The sequence below is a fragment of the Vidua chalybeata genome, chromosome 8 (genome assembly GCF_026979565.1).
Source record: "Vidua chalybeata isolate OUT-0048 chromosome 8, bVidCha1 merged haplotype, whole genome shotgun sequence".
NCBI lineage: Eukaryota > Metazoa > Chordata > Aves > Passeriformes > Viduidae > Vidua > Vidua chalybeata.
The window spans coordinates 17,222,625-17,236,341 of record NC_071537.1 but is presented as its reverse complement, the minus strand read 5'-3'; the positions used below and the strand labels follow the sequence as shown (position 1 = coordinate 17,236,341).

General features: G+C 41.5%; 1 protein-coding gene across 1 annotated transcript; it reads left to right on the top strand.

Moving 5' to 3' along the window:
• The first annotated feature begins 213 nt into the window (after positions 1–213).
• LOC128791543 (lysosomal acid lipase/cholesteryl ester hydrolase-like) lies at positions 214–11,222 on the top strand. Its single transcript, XM_053949270.1, has 10 exons — positions 214–264; positions 2,124–2,262; positions 4,122–4,236; positions 4,485–4,683; positions 5,494–5,603; positions 6,439–6,575; positions 7,517–7,657; positions 8,374–8,445; positions 9,747–9,815; positions 10,989–11,222. Exons 2-10 carry the CDS (start codon positions 2,131–2,133, stop codon positions 11,220–11,222), a joined length of 1,209 nt encoding a protein of 402 aa, XP_053805245.1. The 5' UTR covers positions 214–264; positions 2,124–2,130.
• Positions 11,223–13,717: the final 2,495 nt, after the last annotated feature.

The following is a 13,717-nucleotide window of genomic DNA, read 5'->3' as shown; positions in this document are numbered from 1 at the left end:
TGACAGGTTAGATGCCTCTTTACCTCACCAGATCCATGGTGCAATTTGGTCTTTCAGAATGTCATGCAACGGTGCTATTTATCACAGAATAACTCCACTCCTTAAATGCTGCCAAACAAGCAGCGCTTAAACATGCTCTCCTATACATGCAGATCTCACACAGAACTCTACTGCTGCTCCTTTTATTGGCACAAGCTTCTGGCAGTGAATCGGCAGGAGACTGACCAGGAGCGGCAGCAGAAGAAGCACGGAGTCAAACCAGAGGTAAGTTTGTTCATATGCATCCATGCTCTCTTTCTCCCTTGCCTGTCTCCATACAGATGTGCTGTCCTGGTTCTGTGCAGCTGGTTCTCAGAGCAACCAGCTTGCCATCCTTCCTGACTGCTGTGCATCAAAGGGCAGGTGTGCCAGAGGTAGAGAGGAAAAAGCCTTTGGCCCATGCAAATGGGAAAAAGGAGTAACTAATGGTTTCATTTTGTTCTCCTTGTTTTTTTGGTTTTTTTTTCCCTAGGGTTGTCACTGTGGATGCATGGAAATCTCAGCATTGAAAGCATGTATATAACTTAAATAAATCTTGTTCTTATAGTTCCAAAAGCATTTGAGTTTTCTCTGTAAGTCAACCCAGAGATTCTGACATCTGCTAGCCTGGTGTCTTTCTGTCCCATTTATAGTGTATCTGAAGGCCATATGACTCTCTCAAGAGTACACTGATGAATTTCTAGAAGGTTTAAGGTTTGTTTTCATTAATGTCAAAAACCTCCAGAAATGGCATTTTTGAATGTATCTTTCAGGCACCTTCCTCTACCATTTTTTTTCTTTTTTTTTTTTTTTTTAAGTATTTCAGTTATTTCCAGTTTGCCATAGTAAATGTCACTCTTTGGCATTGTTTCATTGCATGAAAATACTAGATGATTGTTCAAGGCTCCTACAGTCATGACTTGGCCATTGAAATTAATGAGACAGTTGTGTGCCAAGCCTTGGAGTTGATTGGTTCATTATGTCTGATTTACAAAGCTTTCATATTCAGGACAGTGTATAGAAAACTGCACACCATAAAAAAGGTAATAATTTAGCTACCCCATAGCTTCATCTTTACTACAAACTGTGACTTATGCTGAACTTTTTAGTTTTTTTCCCAAATAATGCTCCACATGCAGAAAAAGAGGAAAGTGTTTTTTTTATTTTTGTTTGAACTAAATAAAATAGCAGAAAGCAGTGAAACATTTACTGTGAAACTGTGCTTCCAGAGCACACAGATAGGAGGATTTCTGTTGCATTGACAAAAGAATTGGAGTGTTCTCCTACAAAGTGGATAGACCACAATGAGTTTGGATTTCAATATTCAAAGTATAATATTACACTGTATATATATTCTAGTAATATATAATGATATATAATTTTTATATCTATCTATCTATCTATCTATCTATCTATCTATCTATCTATCATATTTCAATTGTGGCGTAATCCAAATGTCGTCACTCAAGGGATATGATAGATTTAATAAAAAATAAAAATAATTGACAACCCACTCACTCCCTCCCTCCTGAAGAAATTCAGAGGATACAAATAAACATTTTACCTGTCCTTTCTACACTCTCCAAATATTAATGATCTTCCCCATGGTGTTTCAGATAAGACACTCTGGGTTTATGACCTGTTTCATCCATGCTAATTACAAAGATGGCTACAGCCAAAAAGCAGGGCATTAGCTACACAGAGAGCTACGATTTCTGTTCAGACAAGCTTTACTGTGACCAACAGACAAGGCCTAAAATCCAGGAAAATTCAGCCTTTTCTCCAAGAAAGGCAGATTTACAAGAGAAAAGGTGATATAAAATATGTAGAGAGAAAGGAAGGTATCATCACAAACTAGCATCAATATCATATAAACACAGGCCCCCAGGTTGGTTCCTTCTCATCCTGGAGCCTTTGACTCATTTATGGTCCATATTAAACAGGAAAAGCTGTAGACAATCCTGCCTTTACACAGGTACTTATTCTGGCAGCCCTTGGGGAACAGTTCTTGGGCAACCTTCAGGAGACTCTCCTCTTGGGTCTTCCTGTGGAATTCCACACCACTCTCTTCCTAGTGAACAAAGAGCACATACTCTTCCACACAGCCCCAAGATGTGGTGCCTCCTCGTGCTGCTCTGCTCCCAAGGAATTGCCTTTTCAGCAGGATTCACAGCAGCCTCCACTGCAGGTGTTGACACAAGCCGCTGCAAGAAGAGTCGCAACCCGGAATGTTTCATGAATGTTGTAAGTTGGGTCATCTTCTTTCCTTTTTCCTAAAGCATCTCTCCCACTACCACCACCACTGCCTAAGAGTGCCTATCAGGAGGCTAAAGAAAGTTCCCTTCAAATGGGGTCCTTCCAGTATCATGGGCCTAGAGGAAATGCTGATGCTCCTATCCAAGCAGTCTGAACTAGAGAGAAGAATTCCTTTGCAGTGGAAACAAAGGCTGGCTTCTACTCCCAAGGCCTGCCCCTCAAACCATCCTGTTTGCCTCGTACAGAGGTAAGGGTGCTTGAGCCCCTTCTTCAAACAGCAGATTCTCACAACAAAAACCCTTTGCTCTGAATCAACAAGGTTTCCTCACTGTGGCAGCAGTGTAGTAGGTGGTGCTGTGAGTCTGAAATAGGAGATCCACCCTATATGGCTTGCTTAACCACACTTGGGAAAGAAAGGATTCACTGTGGTCAGATAGATACTGCTGCCTGTTTACTGTCAAGAAAGGTACAACCTTGTGGTGGGGAGAGTGTGAGCTTCAGACAAAGTTCATTAGAGAAGCCCTTCTGTTGAGTCGTGAGGTGCTGAAAGGACCCCCTTGATTTCCAAAGTCCTTCTCAAAGAGGAGCTTGGGTGCAGCTGAATCCAGTCCTAGCCTCTGACTCTCACTGCTAAAGGCTAAGGAATTATAAAGGTGTGATTGAACCATTCTACAACTTTGTCCTGCAGGACTAACCAGACATATTTATATAAAAAAAGAATTATTTATTATAATTAATGATTAGATAAAAATATCCTAATCAGAATTTTTTACTACACAGAAGAGTAGCTAAAACTACTGGTATAAGATAATATAGGACAGTGCATTATAACAAAGCAATCATATAAAAGCAATTGTATTAAAGCTAGCAAAAAGAAACAATTATTAAAGTAGACATTTATGTAACACCCCCACCCATATCAACTGTGGGCAAAATCTCTTTTGCTCAGCCTCGAGGAATAACTTTGAGAGGTGTCCCAACCCAAAAGAGAAATCTTCATACACTCCAAGAAGGGATATATTAGGAGAACTTAACCATATGAAAGTGGACTGGACTTTGAAAGTATAAAGTGATTGACCACCTTATGTCTCCAGGTTGGCTTAGCAGTTTATCTTTGCCGGATCTTTGTTTCATTATCAGGATGCTAATTTGGGGTTGATGTGTCAGACCTGTTTTAGCATAATTTAACACCAACAGGAACACATGATGCTCCTTCTCAGCCCACCACTGATAGCTTGCAAAATAGGACATTATTTGAGTGGTTTGACCACATTCCAAAGCAGAATATCATACTACAGACCTGTGTCAGCCTTGCAAAACAGGATAAACTATCTCCCAAAAGGTTAGTCACTCACTTTGTCCCATAATAGGGAATCAAATTCCAGACAACGACCATCTAAGCAGGTCTGATGAAGACTTTACTTCATCCTGCTACTCTTATAACTCTGTGTAGTGCTTGAGTGCCACAGCTACAGCAACTACTACAATTTAAGTGATATTAAGCATTAAGTAGAATACACAAACCACTTCACAGAAATCCATCCCAACTCCTCTCGCCGCTGTTTGCATCCTCCAGCCTCCATGGCTACAGCATGGCAGCTATAGAATCATCCACAAAAAAGAGAGACCTGGGGTTTGTTTTCCTGCAGGAATCCTTTTTGGTGTCCCTCCCTACCACTACAACACAGAGCAGTGGAGAAAGGCAGGCAATATGCTATCACATTTATCTTCCTGTCATGTTCTTGGCTAGCTTTACATTCCTGGGCAGAAGCAGCCTCTGAACAGTTCTTACAGCAATATCTACACTGTAAATGCATGATAACAAACTCTCCTTTGGCTTCCCACAGAGTGAAATCATCAGATATCATGGATTCCCCAGCGAGGAATATGAAGTCCCAACGGAGGATGGATACATTCTTGGTGTTTACAGAATTCCTTCTGGAAGGAACAGCCAAAATACAGGTATGATGTATAGGGTATAAGGACAGCCTGAGAGCCAAGTCTTACATGGATTCTCCATCCTTCCCCTTTGTATATGCAAAGTTCCATACCTTGCCATCTCAGCAAGGGCACTCAGTCATTCAGCCTAGAATGCAGCCTGAATTCTGTATACTGGTTAAAACACTCCTGTAAAACCAAATTCTGCACCTCAGTTTTAACTACACATTCCCTATTACTATTACAGCCTAAGAAAATCTCTTCTGTTTTAGGGAAGAAGCCTGCAGTCTTGCTACATCATGGTATTTTAGCAGATGCTATTCACTGGATTTCCAACCTGCCCAACAACAGCTTGGGCTTCATCCTTGCAGATGCTGGCTATGATGTCTGGTTGGGAAACAGCCGAGGAGACACCTGGTCTTTAAAACATAAGACCCTCAAACCCTGCCAAAAAGAGTTCTGGCAGTTCAGGTACCCTGTGGAGAAAGAATTTCTGAAGAAAGCAACATTCAGGGAACTAGCAAGATTAGGCAGTTGCTACTAGAATGCAGAACCTTTCCCCTTCTGGCTAGATGAAAAAAATTCCCTTCTGAATTATATGAAAACACTACATGTTTTCATATAATCTGACTTCAAGTGGGACATGCAACATTTAAGGAGACTAGACAAACTCTTTTCCACAGATGCAGCCACTCCTGAGCATATCAGGGAGGTTAAAAGAAGGAATTGGCTGCATGATCTGGATAGGCTCTTCTGGAATCAGCACACACAGAAGCAAAGCTGGAAGTACACAGATCACTTTGTCCATACACCATCCTGGTTTCTTTGGGAAAAGGCTTCCAGAACTGGGAGGCATCTGTAACCTTGAAGTCTCCCACCAGACACCATGTCCCAAGTGCAGAAAGGACAGGAGACTGCTCAGCTCAGTCTAGAAACCTGATCTACTACAACTTTGTTGTTATCTGAGAGATAAATTTATCTGAGAGAAAACTATTTCTTATAGCCCATGCAGATGAAAGCACTGATTAAATTCAGTTCCCCAAGGGCTGCAGCTGTCAGGTGAAACTGGCACCTCATCCACACAGAGCCCAAGGTGCCAGGCAGCCAGGCTGCACAGCTGCACCCCTCTGCCCACTTCCCCAGCTCAAGCAAGGATGCAGACACAGTGTGCAACCTCCTCCTTCAACGGGTCCTGCTTGGTGCAATGAACAAAACTGACAGTCAGTAACTCACGCTGGGATAGTCAAATTGTCTGCCAGCTTTTTGTGTTTCTCCCCACAGCTTCGATGAGATAGGTAAATACGACATTCCAGCAGAGCTGAACTTCATCATGAATAAAACTGGACAGAAGGATGTTTACTATATTGGTCACTCTGAAGGGTCAGCTGCAGGTAATGTTAGAACTGTCTGGTACCAAACAGTCAGTGTTAGTGTTTATGATTTATACATAAGGTCTGTGAGCAGACTCTGGGGTTTATCTTACAGTGTACATTGTCCTTTTAGAAAAACAAACTCAGAAACAGAGGAGAAAATCAGGGGAAGTGTCATTATTAGAAAATTATTTTCCTTTCTTCCCATATGTGCATTCTAAGAGCCTTTTTACAGAATTACTAGTTCAGATGAAGTCACCACCTTCGTTGTCTTCAGATAATTATGTCAGCTAGTCAAATCCATCAGTGGAGAAATTTATACACATTCAGAAAACAGAATGGGACAAACCCATCTTAGCTTAAATGCCTTCCTTATACTCTTCCTTTATGTGTGAATTCACTTTCATGTGCTTAATCACAAGGAAAAAATTTATTCTTAATCTTCAGATAATTATTGTATTGCTGAATGCCAGCATACACATGCACAGTCTTTTAAAGACTGCAAGCTGAGAAACTCTTTATTTTGAGTTTAGGGAACTTTAGAGAGAATTTGAAGTTCAAAAATCTGATTAATATACCTTTTCAACCAAAACTGGCCTTAACACAAAATTGTCAGTTCTGACAAAAGCAGTATCAGGACATGCTCTAATGAACTTGTATCCTTAGAATGAACTTTATCTTCCAAATAAAAGTTTTAAGCCAGAATCAAACATTCTCTTTAGGTCTGCAGCACAGAAATAGAAAACAGCCAATGGGGTGCTAATCTAGTCTCACTCCTTTGCTGCCTACTGCTTTTTTATTTATTTGGTCTGTGGAGATCTCTTCATCAACTTGACTTCCTTTTCTGAGCTTGCAGGCTTCATAGCATTTTCTACTTATCCTGATTTGTCTCAGAAGATAAAAGCATTCTTTGCTTTGGCACCAGTGGTCACCATCACACATGCCACCAGTCCTCTGGTAACGATTACCCGGCTTCCCCAGCCACTCATCAGGGTAAGTAATTTCTCCTTCTAAAGAGAAAGACATAATTGTCTCCTTTGTCTCTACTGGACTCACTCAACCTGAACTTTTAAGGGGTGATCAGTTAGAATTGAATTTAGCATATCAGACATCAGACTTTCCAGAGAGCTAAACTGCAAGGTTTCACATGATATCGCTTTTGCAATTTCTTGAAGGTAGCAGGCATACTTTCATCATTATTTATTGAAGTCAAATATTTCTGAAGAAAACTTTCAAATACCAGAATAAAAGAAATATAATATAGTCTACTAAATCTAGCCTTAAGCACTAATAAAAACCACATATAAAATATTTCACATCTTAGTTTCATCAGACATGCAGATCATTTATGCTCATAAAGTATTTACTTGTAAAGTGATAAATTAAATTTAAACACCAGAAGGTGTCAACTTAATACCATCTGCTGGGAATGTGGAAATCATGCATGCTATACTTTATGTCAAACCACAGAAGCACATCCTCTTTCTGTCCAAGCTGCACCCATGATGTGACTATAGAGCATTGAGCTCTACACCCTTCTCATTTGTCTCATTTGTCTGATCCCTCTTTACTTAGGAGTGGTAATTGCAGTACAGTTTGTACCTGCCAGGAAAAAAAATATTAGGGCAAAAAGGGACTTTTTGTATTCTGCAGCCATCAGTGCAGCCAACTTCCTTTCTTACTGAGATCAGTACACTAAAAACAAATGGATAGTGACCTCCAGCACTCATCTCAAGGAGAAGGAGGAACAAGTGGTCTGCCCTTGGGAAGAACACACTATAAAGGATAGTGGGATAACAAGCAGTTTCAGCAATCTTGCCTCTTGTGAAGAGGCAAGGCTATTAAAGAAGAGAGTGACTTAAAGAAGAGGGAGTTTTCTGCATGAAATAATCTTGCAACAGCTAAGAAAAGTTTTGCACTTTTCCTCCCCTCAGTTACTACTTGGCTGCAAAGGACTTCTTCAATACAATGAGCTGCTGAATGGACCTGTAACACAGTTCTGTGCATGTCTGGGGAAAGTTTGTGGCAATATCTTCTGCTACATAGCCGGAGGCATGATACAAAATATGAACACGGTAAGCACCTCAATACAAGAAATCTGAAGAAGCTTTGAAGGGCAACTGGACAAAGATCTTTTTCTCCTTTGCACAATTCATATATTTTCCTTCCTAAACAATAAGACATCTGACTCCTCCAAACATAAGAGATGGTTTATTTTTGCTTGCTACACGTTGAAACATTTCCAGCCAAAACTCAAAGCTGTTTCTTCACACTTCTCCCAGCAGAAAGATTGCATTCCTTTACTCTGGCTGCTACCTCTTGTTCTTACAGACCTTTCACTTGTCTGTTCTCCAATCACCTTTCATCTCTCAGACTATTTAACAAATGTACCCATGAAAAGCTCTCACACATGCAGCTTCATTGTGCGCAAGAGAACTGCATATTAACAATCTTTCTCTACTGATTATACACAGCACTATTTAAAAGCATCATACAAATCACAGAAACTGGGAAAACAAAGGCCATATATGCTTCTCAAATGATGTTTTCTCTATGGCTAAAGACTAATGTTGAAAAGATTATTCCAAAGGTAAAAAAATCCTATGTAATCATTCCTACTGTAAACTAGTGTATTTGTGAATCTTTCCTCAGCTTCCATTTTTATATCTGAAGAATGTCCCATAAAAATGGGGGTTTAACACAGCAGCAGTGTGTTGCTCAGGGCCTTCACAGCTTTATTCTGTCACAGCACTGGATCTCTGCCTTCATAACACTTCTGCTTTGTCTCCAGAGTCGAACAGATTCATACACGGGACATTACCCAGCTGGAACATCAGTACAGAATGTTATTCATTGGCAGCAGGTATAACTGTGCTGACATACAAACACTCTTAGTATGGCTTTTTATGCAACTGACAGCCAACAGGGAAGTCCAGAGGTGACAGATCTGGAAATCTGCCCATCACATCTCACCTGTCACAGAGTGAGCCCTGCTCCCCGTGGCTCATTAGACCATTCCCTGAATTTCCCCTTTGTCACCAGGATCTGAAATTTCCCCAGGGCACATCACACCTCCCTAGGCTCTAATGGCTTCCAGCCTTCATCCTTATTTATGGAGATGTGTGCAGAAAGCTGCAGAAGTGAACACAAGCACAGTCTAGGCATTTGGCAGGTGGCATAAGTGAGAACTTTACAGTCAGGAATGAACCAAAGAAGTGATCTAGGTTAAAGCTTGTCTCCCAGAGGGTTAATTGCAGCCTTAGTTACCTCCAAAAGCCAGTTTAATGCACAAATGTTTATGCTGACACAATGGCAAAATGGGGAACTGCCTCTTCTGCTGGTACCTCATGCCACTTTCAGACCTAAGCTTGTTCTGCCTAGGCTCCAAATCAGACCAGGACAAGATGGCATTGGCTCAGAAACACATCACACTATGTGAACTATGAACTTAAGTGAACTCTAAGTGAACTGTGCCATTTAAACCAGCCCTTAAATACATGTGTGCTGCTCTACATCCCCTGCCTAAAATTCCTGGTATCCAGACCAGAAACCCAGCACCCAGAGCCAGAAAACAGAGATGAGCTAGCAGATTTCTATCATATCCTCAGCTACTTAGAAGTTTAGATTTTAAAAAATGCACACACAGTATCAGTAAGACAGGTTATTCCTTTATTGTTATTATTTTGATATTCCTTTTAGACAAATCACAGAAGACAAGAGTTTAGTGCTAAGGTAATCACACCCTGCTCCCAATATTCCTGTATGCCCTTCAGAGCCTCTGATATCGCTGCCACTACTGTGAGCAGAGCAGACCAGACCAAGCAGGCACACAAAAGTCAAGGATTTTGAGGAGGTATCCCAGGCTAGTGAGAGCCCTGACATGCTCCTGCATCACAAAGAGCTATGTTAGCTAACTAAAGAGCCAATTAAGGTAGGGCAGCAAGGCTTTAATAACTAAACATAACAAGGGTGGTGGCTGAAGATCAGGAGAAAATGTTAGCAAGAGGAAAGGTGGTGAAACCACTTATCCCACAATCCCTCCTCAGTATCCCTGGAATCCTGTCTATTGCCAGAGACTTGAGTTCAATCATATGCAAGAAAACAACTCCTGCACTCTGTCTCTTAACATTTTCATTTTATTTGTCCTTGTTACAATATGAACAGATAAAACATGCAGACCAATTTCAAGCTTATGACTACGGCTGCAAGGAAAACATGAAGAAATACAACCAGGTAAGGCAATTCATTTTTCTGAGAACTCATCCTTAGGTCCTGGCAAAACTAAGAATAGAAAAATTCATATATTAGCACCTTGAATGCTACAAAAAGAAGGGAAGGGTGGTCTTAGGTAAAGCTTCACCTGAATCTAATACTCATGATTGTCAGAGTCTATTCACAAACACGGCACATACAGATTCTTGCAGCCTCCCATATTGATGCAGGGACGTGTCCAACAACATGTCAGCTTGCTTGCCATTCCCAAAGGGCTAAGAGTCACACCCAGGTCCTAGGACTGGATGACTACAGAGCTCTTCCCCAAAAATCCTCAAAGTCTGCATTTCAGTTAAACATTAAAATGGGGATGAAAAAAAAAAAAAAAAAAGTGGAAATGCATACCTTGGTTTTCAGAGGCTACTTGCTGTAAAAACTAAACTTAAGGGATGGTTCAGTATGGCACAGTGGAGACTGCTGGGGAGAACTAAAGTATCCTGTATGGAAAAAAGGAAACAGGCAAAATTTGGTTTGTAGGAGCTTTAGTTACTGTGTTAATCAACATCTGAAAATGCTCTGCTCCTCTTGCAACTCTTATCACTCACCTGATTATTTTTGAGGTTTGATCAGATCAGTTGACTTGTAGTGTGCTTTGTGAGTCAGGGCAGGTTATTTTATGGGGGGCACATTGTTTTACAAGTAGATAAAGATTGCAAGGACACCTTCCTTCTCAGACACCTTTCATACACACATATGGTCTTTAAATACCTGAAGTTTAAATTTTGAAATGGGCAATGTTTTATTCCCAATATTGTGGAAGGTTAGGAAATAGCCCAAAAAGCAGTCAAGAAGAAAGATACCCGAACCACCCTTTGATTAGGGTAAGTTTCAAAATATCTTGTGCATGGTGCCTTACCAAACTGACAAATAACCATCCTGCATGAAGTCATTTGGTTCAGATCTCAGATGATCTCCATTTTAACCTTCTGTGTTTCTTTAACTTCTTCTGTGATGACAAGCAAGACAGGGAATGGGGTTAGGGCAATGAGCAATAAGAGGGTGGCCTTCATCCCTATGGTTTTACTGTGGGCAGTGCAGAAGCAAAAGACAAAGAGAGGTGCTTGCACAGAAACCTCTCTCTAAACACAACTTTCATACAGCAGCATTCACTCAGGTCTCCTCCCTGTCTTACAGACTGCTCCTCCTGAGTACAAGATAGAGGAGATAAAGATACCAACTGCTGTTTGGAGTGCTGGACAGGACAAATTTGCAGACCCAACAGACATGGCAAGGCTACTTCCTCGGATTACTAATCTCATTTACCATGAGCATTTTCCTACATGGGGACATCTTGATTTCCTTTGGGGCCTTGATGCAACTGAGAAAATGTATCTGAAAATCATTGAACTACTAAAAAAATATGCTTAGAGTGCTACAGAAGGATTTAATTCATGCAGTAGAAACCCAAGAGATTTCTATTTAGCAGTTTGATTATTGGTATAGGGATAGGTATAGAGGTTTACAAACTACTGACAATTGGTTTGCAATATTTTTACATTGCTTCCCTATGGTGTTACACTATTTTGGTGATTGCAGTCTTTCTGAAGAAGCTGAGGTACATGTGAATGACCACTGAAAATACTAATATATATTAGATAGAACACTTTGGGTATCCCTTACTTTGGAAGATTGCAGTTTTTATATGACTTATTTTTCTAAGATTTTTTTCCTTGTTGATCTGCACTACATATTTCACTTGAGACAAAAGTGATTTCCCCTGAAAACCTAAGTGGGAGATAATTTCTCTGTTTACTGAACTTTGCTGAAGTTGAATCATTTGTCGTCCTGATAGCGTTTCACCTGTTTTCCTCTCCTCACAATACCAACAGCAGCAAGGAAGACCCAAAAGATTTTCACTTGTAAAACTACCTTGGCATCTAAGCAGACAGGAGTGTCATACTCCAAAGAGCACAACTCCCTTCATGCTCATAACCTGCAACTAGGGATTGAGAAGATGCAGGCACAGCAGCAAACCGTACATAAAAGACAACTGTATCCATCTCAATTAATATTCCTGCCACTATCAGTAAAGAAGTTGAAGCTCTTCTAGGTCCTCAGCTCATCATGTCAGTGCTCACCTATGAGACTATTCCAGGGGGTACAGATCACACCAAAGGGGTCATCATTACAGGGCAAGTCAGGAGAGCTCAGGCACTGTGGGTGTTTCTGGGTGGGGGCATAAGCCCAGATTCCTCAGTTGAGACTTGTGGAAAGTGAAACCCATTTGATAATAATCTGGGAGATAGAGCGAGATAAACAAAACATGTTTGTCTCTCGTAATAAAGAAAACACATGCGAAGGCCACCTTCATGCAAACATATGCAAATGACACACCTCCTCTAGCAACCTGTGGTGCCACTGGGAACTGAGGTCTCTACTTCTGGGGACATTTGCAGTCCAAGACACAGAATGGCTTCCCTTGCCCACACCACATCATTTATAAATCCCAGGGAACTCACAACAGACCTGGCCCAGCTCCCTAAAGCAGCAGGGCAGACCCAGCACTGGCACAACAAACACTGCACCCCCCCATACAGACACGGGCTCAGGTCTGAAGGGAGGGGGAGTAGGATCCACAATTCCAGCTTAGGCAAACAGGAGGAGAGGGCCTCTCTGAAAGATCTGGCAGCAAAGCCCTTCCCTCTGCTCTCATTCACACTTCTGCAGCACCACCCAGCATTCAGACAAGGTGCACAGGATGAACCTGACGGTGTGACTCTGCACAAAATGTACAATGGAAAGGAGGGAAGAAAACAGAATCACAACCCCAAACACTCCTTTCACCCTCACCAGAGGTGCCTTTTCCCAGCCATAACATCAGGGCTAACCATGAACTAGAACTGATTCTATGAACATGAACCAGAGCACACAGCTGTGGTGCAATGCAGACATAAAGCAGTGGGGACACAGTGCCCTTTCAGGGAGGTGAAGGAAGGTGGACCTAGCAGTTCCTCAAAATATGGTTGTGTGGACACTGGTCTGAAATTAAGTTTACTCATCCTGGAAGCAGCCACCCAGGGCTGCCCCAGGACATCAAGTTCAAACTTTCTAGAGCATGCTGTACAACTTTTCTTCTCATGCTGTACAAGAAGAACCAGCCACAGGCACACTCTGCAAGAGGCTACAGGGAAACATTCAGGTCACTGACCAACAGTTCTTGGGAAAGAACACCGTGTGCGGTGTCTTCAATACTGAACACCTAAATCAATCTAATGTTCAGCCTAAGTTCACCTCTGACATAACTGAGTTTTACAAAAGAATTGCCAGTTTTTCTAACAGTAGACAATTTCCAAATACCAAGCTGATAGGCTCTCTATTTACCAAAGCTTCCTGCAACCAAACTTTATCTTCTTATTGCCATCCATCAGAAATGTAGCTCTGGAATGCACAGGGTCAACAGGACAACAGGACATGGACAACAGGAATGCCCTTTCTTTACAGTTCCCCTTGGAAAACCATTAGCTATCCAGACAAAATCCTTGCAGCACTGAAAGTGTCCCTTCCATGTCTGCTTCAGGATAGGATTGACTGAACAGTTCCCCTGAAAACCCTCCATGGCATAGACTCTATTTCATAACTCTCTCAGCCAAATCCAAGATAACAAGGTTGGTGTTTGAACACATTGGATTTTTGTTGCTTGCCCAAATCAGTCCCTCTTGTTCTTAAAGCCAGGACCAAGACCTGTTGTCTCACTCCACAGCCACTGGCACCAAGAGTGGTACTTCAAGGCTGGGAAGCCAAACATCCAGAATAGCCTCACAATGAAAGGCGGGAAGGAAAATAACATTACTGTGTTTGGGGGTGCAGGATGAGTGCAGGATACAAGTATCTTAGACCATGTCTAGACTTCCATGTCTAGGTTT

What these genes read in the sequence shown, in the direction of transcription:
- LOC128791543 (XM_053949270.1), top strand. Translation starts at nt 2,131, where the DNA reads ATGTGGTGCCTCCTCGTGCTGCTCTGCTCCCAAGGAATTGCCTTTTCA. An exon ending in CGGAATGTTTCATGAATGTT is followed by an intron (nt 2,263 to 4,121) that starts GTAAGTTGGGTC and finishes GGCTTCCCACAG; the next exon opens with AGTGAAATCATCAGATATCA. An exon ending in AAGGAACAGCCAAAATACAG is followed by an intron (nt 4,237 to 4,484) that starts GTATGATGTATA and finishes CTTCTGTTTTAG; the next exon opens with GGAAGAAGCCTGCAGTCTTG.